Raw genomic sequence first — 18735 nt, forward strand, 5'->3', positions numbered from 1 at the left:
GCCTACGGCCCGATCCAAATAGACCGAAACGGATACAATTAGTGTTCAAAATAGGTCGGACTGCTAGAGATGCGCTTAGTTGCATCCCATTCACTTTTGTAAGTGTTTACCAGTTAAGAGAGACAGGTAAACTTTTACTCAAAGTCGCTCCTTTAAAAAATTATATATACAAACTTATTGCCGACCTAAAAATAGTGAATCTATTCGATTGGTGTTCTCTACCTTTTCTATTCGATTGGTGTTTGGCCCTTGCTTCTTTATTCAGCCACGAGACGACGACAATCAGTTCAAGACAGAACCATAGAAAATGAGGAACGAAGGCAAGGTAGGGCCTCTCTGTGGTGACTAAGTCGAGAAGATCAGGGTATAGGATTTCAAGATGGGGCACAGTCGTTGTATGAAAATTGCGGGGTTGTGAGGCTAAGGGCCACGGACGTGAACTACGATGGCAAAGACTGCAGACAAGTTAGTCAGGAATAGCCAAAAGAAGACACATTTTTCTCTCCATATTTCAAGTTTCATGAAAATAGTACTCCGTAATTCATTTGCGAGTTCTGCATTATTAAACCGAATTTGAAGATCTTTCCTTGTTTTTTTCTTATGAGGTAAGATCATGACCTTGTCCCTTTCTATACGGCTAGGAAGTTGAAGCACGCAATGTGCATTGCACGACGGAGCAGAGCTGACTCATGCTAATGTGCAGATTGTCCGTACGTGGAACAGGAGAATCTCACTGGTCATAAGTTTGCCATTTCTCTTTTTTTTTTCCTGAACCAGTACGATAGCACGGGATGACGAATAAGCATGAAAAGAACATGAGTCCTACATGGCAGGTCTGATAAACCATGTGCACATAGCTGATACACCCAGAACCCTCAAATCTGGGTTCGACTTCGAAATCTCTGCAAAACGTTCACGGAGGATCAGCGGTTACAAGTCTCTACAACATATCAGGTTGACAAGCGCTAGAGAATAACAACCACATGACTTAAGAACAACATGGGAGCAGCATGATTTTCCAAAAAAAGGTACTATTAAAGAGAGACAAAAAAAAATGAAAAATAGCATGGCTATACTGTTCATTCAGCTTCAAGCGACTGGAGGGACAAGTGGCCTATAATATGAGATGTGTCCTCTGTCACCAACACACCACTCATCAGGTATGTGGAGTACATGGAAACTGCAAAACGATTCAAGGCTGTCCTCCTGTACATCCAATTGTACAAAGAAATTCTTGAAACCTCCTACTTTTTCGCAAAGGGGGTTGCCATGTATTCCAAAGCAGTCACCGGAGGAATCCATTGGCAGATAGTAATGTCTCCAAGAGGGTCCCCATGTATTACAAACAGTCGCTGAAGAAATCCATTAGCAGATGTCAATGTGTCAAATGCTGCTAATCAGGATAAGAAAATGTTGTGCATACTTAGGAGACTTACAGTGCGGGACGCTTAATCAACTATTCCGCGTTTCTGCTGGGAGTCAACAGCGAACATGGAGACTAAATTCCATACACGGTTGACAACTCCATCTGACATAATGGAATATGAATCTTTTGCAGCTTTTTGACATGCTTCCAGAGCCTTGGAATCTCCAAGCATTTCTTTTAGTGCTTCCAAAAGTTCTATTTCTCCTGTAAACTAAAAAGAACATTTGACATCAATATTCTAATAGGCATGATCGCAAAATCTTGTCTAAACTCTAAAGAGCATTCTATGAAGAATTGTAGGGACCTTCACCCTGTTAAACATATATATTACTTCCTAACAAATTTCCGAAGTAGAAAGAAAGCCAAACCCAAAAACAAAAAATACAACTATTCATGATACAGCTGTTGTGCAGGAGTAAGTCATTCAATATACAATACAAATGATGCAAAGTAGCTATGTTGTTAAAATAAAAGGAAAAGGTAGAGAACAGTTTGTCACCTGCTTGACAGCTAAAGGGTTTATTTGCCACAATTCAACCAGCATATGATAGAAATGTCCAACATGGGGACCTGAAAAACAGTGCAATTCTTCAAACTCTATATCTTCTGATCTTTTTTGAAAAGAAATGATTCAAATTCAAATAGGTAGATACATTTGCCTTACCAGTCAGAACAGCACAACCAGCTGCAGCAGCCTCAGAAAAATTATGGCCAGCTAAGCTAGGTAAAAATGAGCCCCCAACAACTGCTATTGGAGTGACTTTGTAGAGCATTCTTAATTCCCCTGCTTTCCATGATATTTTCTTCCATTAACTAATACTTCAAAAAGGCTATAGGTGATTTGTACAGAAATAAGGCACAAACTTTCTGAAGAAGAGATACTACATACCTAAAGTATCAACCACGTACACCCTAGTGTTTGAAGACACCACTTCCTTTGTCGACCTCAGCACGAAATTGAACTTCTGTTTCTTCAGTGCCTGCAAAAAGTACAGAAAGAAATTCTTCATGCCTGTTACACTACCATGCTTTAGAAAACTCTCAAATTTCAGGTCGTGGACAGTTTGTTTTTTATTCCCATAACACCTGTTTCTCATCTTAAGTGTTTACAATGATTTGTCTTTTCAAGTATCCAACATAACATGACAATAAAAAACCTTTGTAATTAATCAAAATAATTAACAGTCGACTCAGGAACTGGCTCATATACTAAACATGGTAATATAGAAAGAGTAAGAAAGGCACCATCAACATACTAAAGAAACATCCTTGCTGTCCCGAGGATGTCTTGGCACGAGAATTAGAAGTAGGGAAGGGTGCGTCTTGATTAACTCATGATGAACACGGAGGATGACTGAAAAAGAAAACAAAAGTAAAGGTAGCATGTGAAAACCGTTTTTATGTTGGGATCACTACCATAATGACCTAGGAAATAAATTTTTCCAAGTTATTCCTCAAAAGATAGTGTGCAAGGTATTTTACCATGATTGGTGTACTGCGAGAATAGTAGGAATACTGAAGGATATGACAGAAGACCACTCGGAAGGATATGAAATGATGGAAAAGGCGACTCCTAAAACAAACAGCTATAACTATAAATATATTGGGAAGCTGGAGAGTACAGAAGCATCAGTTGACTAAGCAACCTTAAATATTATGAAGACATATTCCACGAGCATAATAATTTAAAGGCAATCTTCTTATGTACTCCCCATTCCTAATCCAAGTCCTTCTCAAAACAGCTGTCAAATTATTTTTAACTTGCAATTAAACCCTTTGAATGTCCATCTGAAGATTGCATGAATATATTCATCATTCAAGTTATTTTACTTAATGCTGATTTGAACAGCAGTTTAGCAGTGTATAAACCTATATTTGGAGAGTACTGCAAAGAAGTCAAGAAAGAGATTAGGCTAGCAGGGACAACCACATAGTGGCATAGTTAATTACAGGCCTGTGTACAGTTCATGGGAATGACAGATGCACAATTAGTTGTAGCTATTCACTTAATAACAAAAAGGTGCACTTCCGTTGTGGTTACCTTCTTCTTCACCTTTGTGAATGGAAGCTGCCATCCAGATGGGCCTATCATTGAACTGCTCTTGCAGATCTTTGATTGTACTGAGCTCTTTCTCCCCAGTCTCAACGTCACCAACAGCTAGGTAAATCACATGAGTCAGTATATAAATCATTCCACTTATGAACAGGATTATCTTTTCAAGCTCCGAGAGGCTCACACAACCCTTTAGAATTGCACCAGTCACAGTTCACTACCAAATGTATTGTCAAAACAGTGAATGGCTGGAGAAAATGACGACATAGGGCATACCATATTTTAAATCGCCAGCGAAATGAATTTTGTATGGTGGTGTATGCAGTAGTTGAAAACGAACAGCCTGAATAGTACTCTGCACCAGATAAAATGAACGATGACGGGGGGCAGCAGTTGCACATAAAAATAGGGATTAAGCCTCCATTGTTACTTACCAATGGGATGACAAGTGACAGCTTAGAGAGCATCAGAGAGACTAATGGCAACCCTAGACGTACTGACCAACGGTTGAAAGACTTCAATGACATACGGGCATTTAAAAGAGCCACTGCAATCTGAAAATAGGCAGGCCAATCATGTTCATAACAAAAAATTAGCTACGGAAGGATGCAGACACTAATGGACAACAGAGGCAATAAGATCTGCTCGTGTATGCACGAAATTTAGAAAAGACAACTCGGAAAATAGAAATTGGAATATTGGAATGATCATTAAGAGGGAGCTGGTGATGCACAAGAATCATAAAAGAACTGCTCACCCCTTTCTCTGCTGCAGACATAATGAGGTTTGGCCACAGTTCACTTTCCATGAGAAGTATCAAACTTGGCTTCCAGTATCCAATGAAACTTTCTATCGCGTCAGGACAGTCAAGAGGTGCAAACTGCACACCCCAATAAAAGGTATCATTAGAATTCAGAAGGAAGACTACCAAGGATCAAACAACTCACAGTTCATTGTGTATCTAACAAGCTGCATTTTTTAAAAAAAGTTGCATAAACCTGTGCCTGTGCTATCAAATAGTACAACGTAACGATCAAAACTACAACAGAATCTTACAAAGTTGAAGTGATACAGCTGAACAGAGAAGGATGTTCTATATGGCTAGATTATCTATTTATTATAGAATTATATGCATAAGCACCAGTTAAGGTTAAGCACTGGTCCGGTGTTGCGTAATCAAGCACCATTCAGAAAATTAGCACCACAACTGTTCTCTAGTTGTTTTTTTAATGATGTGTTATGTGATTTTGGAAACGAAAATTCATATTGGATCCTGGGCACCAGTGCTCTTGCCAGATTAAAAAATTCGAAAATTATATTTATATGTTTAAAAAAATTATGTAACAAAATTCTAAAAGTACCTAATGATGTACCCACTAACCTACAAAATCTCAATTTCAATTTTTTTGTTTTTTAACCTATACAAAAATGACAAAATCTGTTTTCTTTTTATAGATTTGAATCACTATACTCAGATCTATGCATTTGTTATTTTTATGCAGCCTAAAATACACATTATTTTCAGTTGAAAATTTACACGATTGTGGGATACAATACCGGTTACATCATGATTTATTTTCAGATTTTTATGAAGCTTAGAAATATAATTTTTAATTTATTTTTTGAAGTGAGATCACTGGTGCTCATGTGCACCAAATCTCTGTCCTTTTGGATATCAAATTTGTTTTGCTATGTGCGAGCACCAATGCTTAGATGGTTCATTTCTACTATTAGCTAGGTATTTATTGACTGAATATTACTTAGGTAGTCACATCCATGAGCACTTGAAAACATAGGCGCCTCATCGTTGATGCTACAGAATTAGAAATAGTTTCATTTTACACTTCTACTAAACATCTCTCCAATGAGCTACATTGGAAGATGGCCTCGTCGAATTGACTCTAGCACAACCAGAGAGCCCTGAAGACGCGGGAGCAAAATCCGAACTCACCTGGTATATGACAGCATCTGGGAGCAAATCCTTTATCACTTCGCTACACCGAATCAAAGAAGGGAGTTCAGAGCATGACCACATTACATGAACAGAAGAGAGTGGTGGCGTACTTACAAGGCTGAGAGAGTCGTCGTGGTGAGGAGGATAGGGAGGCCGGGGTGGAGGCGGGCGCAGTGACGGACGACCGGGAGCGCGGCCATACCCTCGCCGAGGGAGACGGCGTGGAACCACACGAGCGGCGAGCCTGGGCGAGGCCGCGCAGCCGACGGCCGGCCCAGCCGCTCCGGCCATCGCGACGGGTGCTCCAGCCCTCGCAGCCGCCGCCATAGGAGCACCGCCGGCGCCGCCGCGCGGCTCGCCGCCCTGTACAGCTCGTACAGCGCCAGGCCTCCGCGCGCCGCCGTCGCCGGCGCATGGGCCGGCCGCATGGTCCGACGAAAGATTCGTGTCCAACTTACACGAAACGGACGGCTTCGAAGAGTAGCACTTTCCGTCTCTTCGTACAGAAGACGTAAACCTCACTGGCTTTACACTTTCAGGCTTCCTTTCACGGCGTTGCTGCTGAAAAGAAACCCGTCCAGTTTGGCGCGAGCTCACGCCGAGGATGTCCATGGCGACGACGCCGGCGACCCTGCCCAAGTCGGGGGCGGTCTCCAAGGGCTACAACTTCGCGTACGCGTGGGAGAAGGTCGGTATTCTCCTCCCAGGCCCCCTCCTCCTCCTCGATGTGCCGGTTGCGATCAACGGTCCGGTGGATCTGATCTGAGGGTCTCGTATTTCGCTTTCCCTGTTGCAGAACGCGCCGCTCACGGAGCAGCAGAATGCCGCCATCTCCGCGCTCTCGCACGCCGTCGCCGAGCGGCCGTTCCCGGCCAATCTGGTAAGACGCCGGATCTCACACCTGTCATTTATGCTACGCGTCACTGGTTGAGATCTCGTCAGTGCCACCGTAATCTGGTTTTTTAGTTTGTCTCATGCTGTGTTCGGCTGTAAGGGATCCCTGTCAAATTTGTTTCTGTTTGAAGGATCCAAGATATTTCATTTGCTGTAATAGAGCCTACAGTACAGGGATGTCGTGGGTTAATAGAAAAAACGGCGATCGGTGTAACATGCCATTATTAGCTCATGCTTCTCAATCTAGCAAGTATTAGATGTGTGATAATTGTTGATATTTTTTATATGGGCGTCAAATGGATTTGCAAGGCTGGCATTTGGGGCCGGGGTATAATTTTTCATTTTATGTCTGCTTGTAACTGATTATAAGTGTTATTATAAATTTTATAAGGGTGTACTCTTTGTACTACTGTTCCCCTTTGGCACTGTATTATAATTATATATATTCCATTGGCACCAGTGTTAGTTTTAAATGGATTTCTGTGTGTTATATTAGGAAGATGGAGCTACGACAATACCAGAAAAAGAGTCTGCTTTGGAGGAGGCGGGTGCAATGGATGCGGTCCTGGTAAATACACATCAGGTGAGTTATCCTTCATTGCTACATACTCCCTCCGTTCTGGTTTAGTCCACATTCTAGAAAAAATTAGATAAACTAGTATTGCATTTATTGGTACTACTTAGATATGTGAACAACCAATCCAAGCTACATTGAAATCAACAACGTCCAATAAAAAAAAGCAAAACCACTTCGTTTTCAGTGTTGCTGTTGACTAAAAGCTAGAATGTAGATTAATTCAGAACAAATTTTGGAGCTAGAATGCAGACTATTTCAGAACGGAGGGAGTATATCTATTGACTAGAGAATTTTGGACTCTCATTTGTTCCTCTTCTTTATTGCTTTAATAAGATGTTTAAGGATAGAAGGAACAATGTTTCCGCAGATTGAACTAATACTTTTATCGCCACCTGTAGTTCTACAAATGGTTTGCTGAACTGGAATCTGCTATGAAATCTGAGGTTTGTGCATATTCTGTTCTTCAGTTACTAGTGGACAACTTGCGATGGTGTGTCAAGTATTCACCCCCTCCTTTTCGTTTATATTTACAGACGGAGGAAAAGTATCGCCTCTACGAGAGTACATTAGAGGAACGTGTTAACACATGTGATGGTATCCTTAAACAAGTAGGCTTATAAACCTTTCTTTTAGTTATGTTGAAGAAATTTATAATGAACATATACATTCCTTTCTTTCAGTTTAACCTTAAGTATTTCCAATTCAGGTCGATGACACACTGAACTTATTTGAAGAACTGCAATCCTTGCACTCCAGCGTTGCCATAAAGACAAAAATTTTGCATGATGCTTGCGACCAACTTGTATGCCTCTTTTAACTCATTCTTGTCGGAGTTAACTATTAACACTGCAATTTCCACTTGAAATGATCTTTAATTCAATATTTATTTTGCACTCATTCCTTCTTTAAGAGTGTCACCGATACTGCCAAAATTTGTGAGGTTACATGCCATGAGTGCCCTTTGCCTGTCGGTCTGCTTGAATCTCATATTAATCATCTGATTGTTGGTATATTTTGCATCCCTTCTTATTTCATCATCAACAACATCTATTTCATTAACTAAGATGTATTTTTCTTGGAAATTTAACAAAACAAATTGACATTTTCTGTCAATTGATTGTATGTGGTCTCCTTCCATGCAGTTTTTATATGATCCAAATATTTTCCAGAAGTTAATATTATGAGCTATGCAATTACGATAAACTATCATGTTATGTAATTACTCTGGTAGGGATAGCAGAGGGAACCAATCCTAGTTATGCTATTGAGAAATTACACTAGGACTAGGAAGACTTAGGTTTCTCATACTAGCTGGACAGTTAAGAAAACAAATACTATACTGATGATCTCCCATTATCCTTTGTTTTTGTGACTATTATCAATTTTCCATCTAAAAACATGTTTCATTTCACCCAATAGATGCAGTTGTTAACTTCATTTTTAACGCTTAGCTGCTATGTGTTCTATTTCTATCATATAATAAGGTCCTAAAGGCTTATTTGTTTGCAATTTTGCCATTTTAGTGGCTCTTCTGATTTTTTCTTTCTAATGCATATGCAGTTGGTGGAGAAACAGAGGCTCATCGAGTTCGCTGAAGCACTCCGAAGTAGGTTAAACTACTTTGATGAATTGGAAAATGTGAGATTTGGCATCCTAGTACATCTCTTGAAAATAAGTTGGGGTTTGACTTCATCGAAGTATTTGGTTGAACAAAATCCTTTTCAATAACTTCTTCACTTCACATAAGAGTACCCTTAACCAAACATACTGGATTCTGTAATTCGCACATTCTATAACTGAACCAATGAGCTCAAGTGAAATCCTACATGATCAACATACTTCCCGAAGTTTCTGCTCGTATTTGCATCCTTGTCTCCTTGCTCTTTCTCGGTGTGGACCCTGTGGATTCATTTGTGCAAAAACTGAACTGTGATTTGGTTGTTAAAATAAAACGTGAATATGATTCTACTTTTGTGAATGTTATTAAATATGAATTTTGTGCCTTGCTCTTCATGTTATCAGCTTGTAGCTAATTTTATTAAGACCCCACTGAGTGATATTATTAAGTATATGTATATTCCACAGCTTTGAGATCTAAACATTTTTTGGTTGCTGACTACACTTTGTCACCAGCTAAGCACTTTTCAGTTCATCAAAATACTGGCATCCATGCATTATTGTAAATCGCCATAGGATGCTTCATATGGCTCACTTACCTATTCCTACTTTTCAGGCCTCTACTAGCTTTTATTCTCAGACTATGAACATTGGAAATGAACAGTTTCTCCCACTGTTGAAGCGGCTTGATGATTGTATCTCGTAAGTAGTTGCATAATAGTGACATGTTTCTAGTTTTCTGTGTTGAGATTTTTTTAGCTCAGGTTCTATCTTCTTGGTGGATATAGATATGTTGAAAATAATCCACAATATGCTGAATCTGCTGTTTACTTGGTGAAGTTCCGCCAACTTCAGGTAAAGGACTGTGTGAGGCAAACTACATTTATATTCATAACGAATAGGTGACCTAACCCTATAATTATCTGTTTCTTGTATTACAGTCTCGGGCATTAGGTATGATCCGGTCACATGTCCTGTCAACACTGAAAGCTGCATCAGCCCAGGTATCCTCGGCTGCATTTGGTAGGTAGAAGTGCTGCAACTAATAGTTACTAGATAATAGCTTTACCTGTTTGCAGGTTCAAGCTGCAATCCGGGGCAGTGGTTCTGGCAAAAATGCTGTTACGGAGGGTGTCGAAGCATCTCTTATCTATGTCCGTTTCAAGGCAGCAGCCGGGGAGGTACACTTTTTCATCAAATGATTTGTAGTTTTTGTAGTTTATTGAAAAGTTTGAACCAGTTGTTGACACTCTTATGCTATATTAATGAAGCCTTCGTAGTGTTTCAATTGTAATTCGGTTGCTCCTGATTTTTTCCCCAGCTAAAACCAATTTTCGATGAGATTGAAAGTAGATCTGCTAAGAAAGAATATGCACAGATTCTTTCAGAGTGTCACAGTTTGTTTTGTGAGCAGAGGCTGCACCTGGTAAGTTTAAATTGTAGTACTTTGCACTCTGTTTTGACCTTAACATGATTATATCCTATCATGTCTGATTTCCTTGTAGATACGAGGCATGGTGCAGCAAAGTATTTCTGAGTTTGCTAAAAATGAGGCCTTACCTTCTTTAACAAGGTCTGGTTGTGCCTATTTAATGGAGGTAACCACATATTTAGCTAATTATACTATTTAGGTTATTTTTTTAGCAAAATGTTAGTTATTTTTCTTATGTCTATAAATTTACAACTTAGATGCATATGCTTTATTTTCATTGGCCCCCTTCATATCTTGAACTAATATAGTATATTGGATGCACTGGTCAGTCAATTCTCAAGTGGACGAAAACAGAGGCTAACAAAGCCATAACTCATAAATGAACATTATTTTAAAAATATGCCATGAAAGGGACGTGCGTTCACACGTTTTGTTCATTTTGTGTTTTTTAGTTTAAGATGAACTATAAGTGAGATTTAGGTGGGATCCCACTTGTATCTCTAATCAATACCCCTTGACGCACCAACTAACTAGTTACAACAATGGGAACATCAAAGCCTTTTTCCCAACTAACTAGTTTATTAGAAATAAATCAAAACTTCTGAATAAATACTACTTACTGGAAACCACCAAAAAGATTCAGGCACCAGCATGTGACCATATATACATACTGGAAAGTTAAAAGTAGAGGATCATCACACTGTATATACAGTGACCTAGTATTATGTGTTCACATATGAAGTGTGTTAAATAGTTTATTTTTTATATTTCTACTCATTGTTCAACGTGCATGCGGAGTATCACATGGTTATATTTTTACCAAAGCTTGTATTATTCTTGCGGTTTAATTTGTTATCATTGTTGTAATAATTATATCATTCTGACTGCTAGAGAGAAAATATTTACTAGTTTTCCTGTTGCTTCTCAGGCATGCCAGCTTGAGCACCAGCTTTTTGCTCATTTCTTCCCAGCATCCGCATCGGATGTTTCAAGTATGGCCCCTTTAATGGATCCATTGTAAGATTATTTCCTCCCCTCATGGTTCTGTCACTTCAATTTGCGTCATGCTGGCTATCTTAGAAGTTACAAGCTACAAATTGTACTGTTCACCAAACTTGACTTGATAATCCCCACAAGAAAAACTTGACATAATAATAACATAAAGTTGGGTTGACAAATCAACATTCAACAAGGCAGCAGCCAATAACGAATCCTAACATCTTATTCACATGTTATACTGCAAGCTGGGTGTTGGCAGGAGGAATTGTTTTGTATGTTAGCAACTTTGCAGTTAGCACGTAGCAAGGTCTTATTTTTGTTCAGGTTGACATGTGAGTAATACAAATTATTTGGCAAAGTTCTGTTGCATCTTTATGATATGTTAGTTCATGTTAGTCGTATCAGAACTAAATTCATGAGATGTGTTGTAGTGTGTGTGCGTTCTGTATGAGAACAGTAGGGGAGATCACTACTGAAATTTACATTTATTTTTATAATAATGAAAGCAAGCTGCAAAATATTATAGTACAAGTAAAGGATTCAGGGGACCAAAAAAACGCGCACAGCCCTAACCAGCATAATCTGAGAAGATAAAGTAAAAATAACAACAATAACATCAAAGCCTTTGTCCCAAGCAAGTTGGGTTTGGCTAGACTAGATATGAAACCCAACAGAAACGTATTGAATGAAAACAAAGTAAAATAGCCAAATAAAAACTGAAGATATAGTGATATATAATACTTGCTACAAGGATTTAACTTGATGATCAACATCAACTTAAACTCTCTTCTGCCTTCTTGGATGAGGTTTCAGTGCATAAAAAGAACTGTCACATTATTCAACTTTTATAAACTCGAACTTACTGTGACAATTGTGATATATAATACTTGCTACAAGGATTTAACTTGAATGTTTCAATAAATGTGATAAACTTTGATTTTTCATTCAGGTGCACACACTTGTATGATACTCTGAGGCCTAGACTAATATATGAAGGAAACATTGATTCTCTCTGTGAACTCGTCAACATTCTGAAGGCTGAAGTGTTGGCGGAGCAACTGAGTAGACCTGAGGATTCAGTAGCTGGGCTGCGTCCAATATTTCAGAGGATACTTGCAGATGTTCATGAGCGGTTGGCATTTTGTGCTCGGACTCATATTCGTGAGGAGGTACTATTTCAAATATGTTCTTCTGTGATCGCTCATATTGTGTTTTTTCAGCCAGCATATTTCTTTGTTTTAGTGCTTAGTGTGTATTTAATCGTTTGTTTCCATATTTATTGTGAGCATATCTCCTTGAGTCGGTCAGCTGAAATGCCCCAAGTGAAAACTTTATAATGGCCTTACATAACACAATAATCATTTGAACTGCCTGGTGTCCATTTTGATCATCTGTATGAACATGATCTATGCACACGGGGAGGCTGTGCATGTGTTGGATAGGTAGTACGGTAGTAGTGAGAGAATGGGAGGTGAGTTGTAAAATAGTAAGTGTATGTTGACTGTTATTTTCCACAAAATGAGAAATTGTTAGAATATTAACGTTTGTTTATAAACTTGAAAGTTGCACTAAGCAACATATTGAGAAACTGTGCTAGTGTGCTATGTGTAATTGGAACTCCATAATTTATTTACAACTTATCTACCTTGATTCTGCACAAGCATGTCACCCCCTTAAAAGCCAAATTGGATATGATGCTGGCTGCTAATAATTTTTAGCGAAAACACAAAAAGCTTTGCATTTCAACGCATACAACTCAGCCCACAGATCTTAGGAGTTTTACAAATTTACAAGCTCAGGATGAGCCAACACCGGACCATACAACTCCACCTACTAGATCTAAGCAGTCGTGCGGATCAGGGTACTTAAGCCTATCGCGCCTGCGGCAGCCCAAGATCGATCCTCGGTTCAAATCGTGTCGAGGAGACTACTTGTTGTCGTGTTGTCGAAGATGACTGCGTTGCGATGCTTCCAAATCCACCACACCGTCATCATAAGGATGAGTCAAAGGATTAAAAAGTGATCTGAAGTGGAAGAAACTTTATCATTAGGTCTGAGTTCATAAGATAGCAGTTTCTGTTACTTTGAACCTTACGCAATATTAGCACCTTTGTTTTTTGTTTTCTGTCAACTGGTTACATTCCATTGTTTAACACACAATTGTCAGTATTTTGGGGAGATGAAGCAGCTGTTGTTTAAATTATCAAAACCTTTTTGCTTAATATTTATCGTCTATTTTCTTGTCCAGATTGCAAACTTTCGCCCTTCTGATGAAGATCTGGATTATCCTGGAAAACTTGAGAGATCAGCAACTTCAAGTGCTAATGTTAGTTTTCTTCTTATTGCAGTAATAACAAATGTTTATTTTCTGTTCAACTCCTTTGGTCCTGTACATTCATAAAAACCTTTACTAAAATTTGTATGTATAATCATAGTTCTTTTATAGCTGTATATATACTTATGAGTAAAATTTAGACTTCCTGCCCTCTCTCTCACTGGCCTTAGTTATGCCAGGATTGCCTTTTTGCATGAAACTGCTTCTGATTTAAGAAAATGGTAATTGTAACTGATTTGAGTTAACAGCGAGCATGAGAAAGATGTAGATCTCGTTGAGAGAGGGTAATGAAGTATATTTCTTATTTGTAGGTTAGTGACAACCCAGACATGTATGCAAGCTGGTACAGACCATTGGAGAAAACAGTTTCGTGCCTATCAAAGCTATATCGCTGCTTAGAATCTTCGGTTTTTACTGGTTTAGCCCAGGTATTGTACCTCTGAAAGCTTATGATAATATCTCTGGTTAATTATTCTTTTACTGCTTGATGCCCTGATCATTCAACTTGACGTATCACTTAAATGTCACAGGAAGCTTTAGAAGTTTGCTCAACATCCCTTCAGGTCCACTCTCTTTACTATTGTCCATGTGATATTAAAACATGCTATTTGCAGTTTCCGTACCATGTCACATTTTTTTGTTAAAAAAATCTGAGCAACAAACTGTTGATCCTGTGAATAGAATGCAAGCAAGGTCATTACAAAAAGAGCAAGCCCCATGGATGGACAGCTTTTCCTGATTAAGCACCTGCTCATTTTAAGGGAACAGGTGGCCATGCAACTCATAATAAGTTCAATTGATTACGTTAATCCATCTGGCAACTCATAAATTACATGTTTTCAGATTGCGCCATTTGATATAGAGTTCTCTGTCACACATAAGGAGCTGGATTTCTCCCATTTGCTGGTATGTGCAACTTTATCCTTCACATATTTGTGTGTATTTCTTGACTTGAAGCCTGATGTTATGGATTATGTTTGCTTTCATTATATATATGGGTATATCCATTGGTGCTTATTTCAAGAACTTTCTCTTGTGTTTACTTATTTTTTTATTTGATGCTAATCTAGTACTCCCTCCGTCCACAAATAAGTGGACGTGCGGGATTTTCAAGGCAAATTAGTAAAAGGAGAGAAAAATGCATTGGGAAGATGCAACCAACATCTCTCTCCTCTTTAATTATTTCACCTCCAATAGGCTAAGTGCATGTATAAAATTAAGATAACATGTGCTAGATATTATTGGGTTTGATTTCCGTGCAATGAGAGAGAAACAACTTTTGCTAATTTAAAGTGCATTGGGAACATCGAAGTACACTCTTTCATGGACAAAGTTTTAAGGCTAGATGTCCACTTATTTGTGGACGGAGGGAGTATGCATGAGAACATAGTTTTAACTTCTAATGTGAAAACTTAAGTTCCACTAGCCCATCTGAATGTTAAATAAAGTCTGGTACATTTGGTAGTTCTCATCAGAATGCCAGCAGTCTTATAATTTGTCACCTGTTACATAAAATAATCAAAAAAATAGTTGCTATGTCTAATTTATATTTGATATTGGGTGAGACCATATGAGTTCTTGTCTACCAACCAGGTGTCCTTGAGTTGGTGCGCACATTTTATTCGTATTTTCGTGCACCCTGGTGAGCGGTAACATATGGTCTGGTTTTCATTTGTTGTCTTCCAGTTGAATGAAGTATTGGGAAAGACATTCCTTGCCTTTCTGCTTTCGTTGGCAGCAGCTTACAGGTTAGGTGGAATTAGACTTGAGCATTGGTCAGCCACTCAGCACAACTCAGACAGAGTTGCTGCCTGTAGCATAGAAGTGATTTTTGGCAAGACCAAATAGATGCACCAATATCTCGTCTCCTTTAGTCTTTAGAGAGAATATAAACCCTATGCTTTTAAAAACCTATCGTACATTCCTACTTTCTCTTTGCATCTAACTTGTAGTAAAGATCAGGTTTTCTTCAATCTTGAGTAACGTTTTCAACAATACAATATGGCTTGTGATACCCCGATTTCAAAGGTCTTTTGCGGACCCAAACTTAACTGATTTATTCTTAAAATACGAAAGCAACACCAGAATCCGAAATAACAATCAGGAATAACACTAGGAGAATGAGGCTGATTTAGTCACATGACTTCCACAGGTCCTATGTTAATATCATGTAGATGGATCATATCTGATAGGTAACTATAGGAAATTACATGTTCCTTTTACAGGATCACTTAAGAAGGATTCTCAGGGGTCAGGTCTCACTATTTGACTGGTCAAGGTCAACATCACTTGCTAGGACCTTTTCTCCTCGTGTTTTGGAGAGCCAAATTGACGCCAGAAAAGTAAGTAACTTGAACTGTCGGATGTTTTTCCTTTTGGCATAGAAGAATTGTAAGATGTGTTATTTTCTCATCAGTTGCTACTAGGAAGTTGGCATTCCATATTGTGAAAATTGGAAATAAAGAGCGGAGATGCACATGCACTTGTGAGCATATATTGGACCTTGCCTGTGCTGATTGGCAAGTGCAGCTTGCCAACCTGACATGTCCTTAAATTTTTGACACTTGTTAAACAATGTCTCAAATATGTCAACACTAAAAACACCGAGATGATTGTTTAACCGTTTGCTAGTTGCACAAATCCTCTTTCAGTTTTGTTGATTTCAGCTAATTTTCGTACGACAACTCTTTAATTTCAGGAGCTGGAGAAAAGCCTTAAATCTACCTGTGAAGAGTTCATAATGTCCATCACTAAACTAGTAGTGGACCCAATGCTTTCTTTTGTTACTAAGGTATGATCAATGAAAACTTCATCCCTTTGAAGTTAAAAAAAAGTGTCAGCTTCCTGGCTTTGCGTGTGGGTAGGGTGTTAAAATAAACAACATGATACAGTTAGATGTCGCGTGGACACTGGGGATGCTAGTATGGTACAGAAGAGTAAAGTGGAGTTCTTCCTTGCTGTAATAACTTCAGTTCTCCTGAAATTTAATTTTTTTATTGTTGTGGGTTGTGACTCCCATTCTGTAGTATTAATCTTGCCATCATTTGATAGTTCGGACCAAACAGTAAAGCCAGGCTCTGAGATGCTTAACCAGATACTTCTAGAACAATCAATGTCATGTGCTCCCTCCGTTCACTAATATAAGACCTTTTAGGTATTTCAAATTGGACTAGATACGGACCAAAATGAGTGAACCTACACATTAAAACGTGTGTAGATACATGTATTTACTGAGTGAACCTACACATTAAAACATGTCTAAATACATGTATTTACCCCCAAAAAAAGCTAAAAGGTCTTACATTAGTGAACAGAGGGAGTACATCGGTGTAGGCTGTACTCTAAAATGTCGATTGTAAAATGATTCACTTGTTTGGCAGGTAACTGCTGTCAAAGTTGCATTGTCCTCAGGTAGCCAGGGGCAGAAATTGGATTCTGTTCTAGCAAAACCCCTTAAGACACAAGCATTTGCCTCACCTGATAAAGTTGCAGAGCTCATTCAAAAGGTACATCTTGTGAAATGTGATTTACTGCTATGCTGCTTTTCTATATGCTATGAAGAAAAATCCATTGTGATAAGCAGGTTGGGACTGCTATTCAAGAAGACCTTCCCAAAGTAATGATCAAGATGAGGTTGTATTTGCAAAATCCATCGACGAGATTAATTTTATTCAAACCCATCAAGTAAGGATCTACATCTCACTGCACCTACCGAGAATAACCTGGCATTATTTATCCAATGCAATAGTAATGCTTATTTGGCCGAAGTCTCTTACCAGCATAAGTTTTTGTCATAATAAGTCATATGCGTATATTGATAGAAATCCTAACCCCTGAGCCATATATTGTACTGGATCATGTAATCAGCCCTGATGGTAGGATAACTTGTTGGGGTTACTTGGTCACGGTGGGCGTTCAGGTTTACCCCAATCTCGGGTCGGTAATTCGGGCTATGGAAATTTCGGGTTTCCAGAAGTAACACCCAAAAATTGCCTGAAAAAACAGAAACCCGACAGTTTGGGTACCAGCAAATTCAGGTTTGGGCTCGGGTAATCCTGAATCACGGTCCAGATGCGGCCGACAGGATTAGGAGGAGGGGAGGAGGCGGCCGACACGAGGCTGCACTGCTACTCCTTCCTTCCCCCCTCGCTCCATGTCTCTAGCGGTAGTACTTGGTACTTCCCTGCTTCTATCCTTTTTTTTGGAGACCGTGCTCATGGCAGTTCACACAACCGTGATAAAAGCCTGCAGCCACAGCTCTGCCTCTTCCTGTTTCTATTCTTGTGGCGTATTAAGAAATATATTTTTATGCCTGAAATGTCCCAAGTATTTGAGCAGAAATTTACCTATTATTCCACTATTTTTCATAAATCCACGCACATCCTTACATCGTTTCAATCATGCTACTGTTTACTACTTGTGTGCATCATCTAGACTTATTTTTCACGGAAGTCCCTTGTTTAGTAAGTTGAAATGTGCTAAGCTACACGCAGCTAAGTTTTGGTTTAACTGAATATAGTACCAACCTTTAATCCTAAAAAGAAATAACTGTGTAATTCTAACGTGTATATTGAAAATTGTGATTGTAAACTGAAGAAACCCAAACACTGGATGTACTGCAGTCGTTGTTTTCTGTGTATTTATTCTTAATCCTTCATTTTGTGCTCTAGGACAAATATAGTTGAGGCTCATATACAGCTGCAATCCCTTGTGAAGTCAGAGTACTCAGCTGACGAGATTCAGTCTATGGGTATGCTGTCCATATCCGATCTACAGTCTCAACTCGACAGTCTGATGTAGCCCGTAGCTTTTTGTCTGTTTTATTAGGGTGTTCTTAAGTCTCGGAAATTCACTCTATTAATGTGCTAGAGTGATGTCGTTTTTCATTTTACAACTAAATGTAACTATAGTTGTGTATTACACCATCGACCATGGTGTGGCTAATAAAAGGTGTTGTTCATTATGTATTTATCACACTGGTTCAACCATTTCGCTGTGATTGTAGGCTGTAACCCTGCTGTTCTGGTTTACTCTACATTCTAGAAAAAAATAAGACAAACTAGTATTACATTTATTGGTATTACTTAGATATGTAAACCACCAATTAAAGCTATATTGAAAATAACGTCCAATAAAGAGAGCAAAACCATTCCGTTTTTGGTGCTGTTGACAAAAAGCTAGAATGTTGATTATTTGAGAACAAATTTTAAGACTAGAATGTAGACTATTTTTAGAATGGAGAGTACACCCATATCCTTTCACGGTTTTGAAACGTTGAACTGGAACTCCCTTTCAGGGTATGAAAATTTGAGACGCCCGTGTTAACTGTTTACTTACTTGCGAGCTATTACTACACGCTCGTTTCTCATGATCCAAAATTCACACGGGTAATCTGTATAGATTTTGGTGCACAATGTTTTGCGTCAAGATGTTATATCTAAGAGCATT

The 18735-nt window shown here is 38.8% G+C and overlaps 2 protein-coding genes across 2 annotated transcripts; one reads left to right on the top strand and one right to left on the bottom strand.

Annotated features, from left to right (window-relative positions):
- Positions 1 to 1448: 1448 nt before the first annotated feature.
- On the bottom strand, positions 1449 to 5861 carry LOC124660314 (probable 3-deoxy-D-manno-octulosonic acid transferase, mitochondrial). The gene is made up of 11 exons (XM_047198123.1): positions 5548 to 5861; positions 5431 to 5473; positions 4237 to 4359; positions 3914 to 4033; positions 3756 to 3834; positions 3468 to 3584; positions 2683 to 2780; positions 2316 to 2406; positions 2091 to 2210; positions 1926 to 1996; positions 1449 to 1637 (listed from the first exon to the last, which is right to left on the bottom strand). The coding sequence occupies exons 1-11, from the start codon at positions 5859 to 5861 to the stop codon at positions 1449 to 1451; spliced, it is 1365 nt and encodes a 454-aa protein (XP_047054079.1).
- Positions 5862 to 6014: 153 nt separating this feature from the next.
- LOC124660313 (conserved oligomeric Golgi complex subunit 3-like) lies at positions 6015 to 18258 on the top strand. Its single transcript, XM_047198122.1, has 25 exons — positions 6015 to 6121; positions 6230 to 6313; positions 6824 to 6910; positions 7303 to 7347; positions 7438 to 7512; positions 7611 to 7706; positions 8465 to 8542; positions 9138 to 9223; positions 9310 to 9376; positions 9463 to 9525; positions 9601 to 9702; positions 9843 to 9947; positions 10027 to 10119; positions 10882 to 10970; positions 11902 to 12121; positions 13201 to 13278; positions 13599 to 13715; positions 13818 to 13850; positions 13969 to 14055; positions 14131 to 14193; positions 15513 to 15629; positions 15986 to 16078; positions 16668 to 16793; positions 16871 to 16971; positions 17958 to 18258. Exons 1-25 carry the CDS (start codon positions 6038 to 6040, stop codon positions 18085 to 18087), a joined length of 2319 nt encoding a protein of 772 aa, XP_047054078.1. The 5' UTR covers positions 6015 to 6037; the 3' UTR covers positions 18088 to 18258.
- Positions 18259 to 18735: the final 477 nt, after the last annotated feature.

The sequence above is a fragment of the Lolium rigidum genome, chromosome 6 (assembly GCF_022539505.1).
Source record: "Lolium rigidum isolate FL_2022 chromosome 6, APGP_CSIRO_Lrig_0.1, whole genome shotgun sequence".
Taxonomy (NCBI): Eukaryota; Viridiplantae; Streptophyta; class Magnoliopsida; order Poales; family Poaceae; genus Lolium; species Lolium rigidum.

Excerpts from the sequence above, each read along its gene's own strand:
- LOC124660314 (XM_047198123.1), bottom strand. The coding sequence starts at position 5,861 with ATGCGGCCGGCCCATGCGCCGGCGACGGCGGCGCGCGGAGGCCTGGCG. Across the intron at positions 4,034-4,236 it reads TGTCTGCAGCAGAGAAAGGG|ATTGCAGTGGCTCTTTTAAA; the intron begins GTGAGCAGTTCT and ends GCCTATTTTCAG. Across the intron at positions 1,638-1,925 it reads ACCCTTTAGCTGTCAAGCAG|TTTACAGGAGAAATAGAACT; the intron begins GTGACAAACTGT and ends TGTTCTTTTTAG.
- LOC124660313 (XM_047198122.1), top strand. The coding sequence starts at position 6,038 with ATGTCCATGGCGACGACGCCGGCGACCCTGCCCAAGTCGGGGGCGGTC. Across the intron at positions 7,348-7,437 it reads AATCTGCTATGAAATCTGAG|ACGGAGGAAAAGTATCGCCT; the intron begins GTTTGTGCATAT and ends TTATATTTACAG. Across the intron at positions 16,079-16,667 it reads TGCTTTCTTTTGTTACTAAG|GTAACTGCTGTCAAAGTTGC; the intron begins GTATGATCAATG and ends CTTGTTTGGCAG.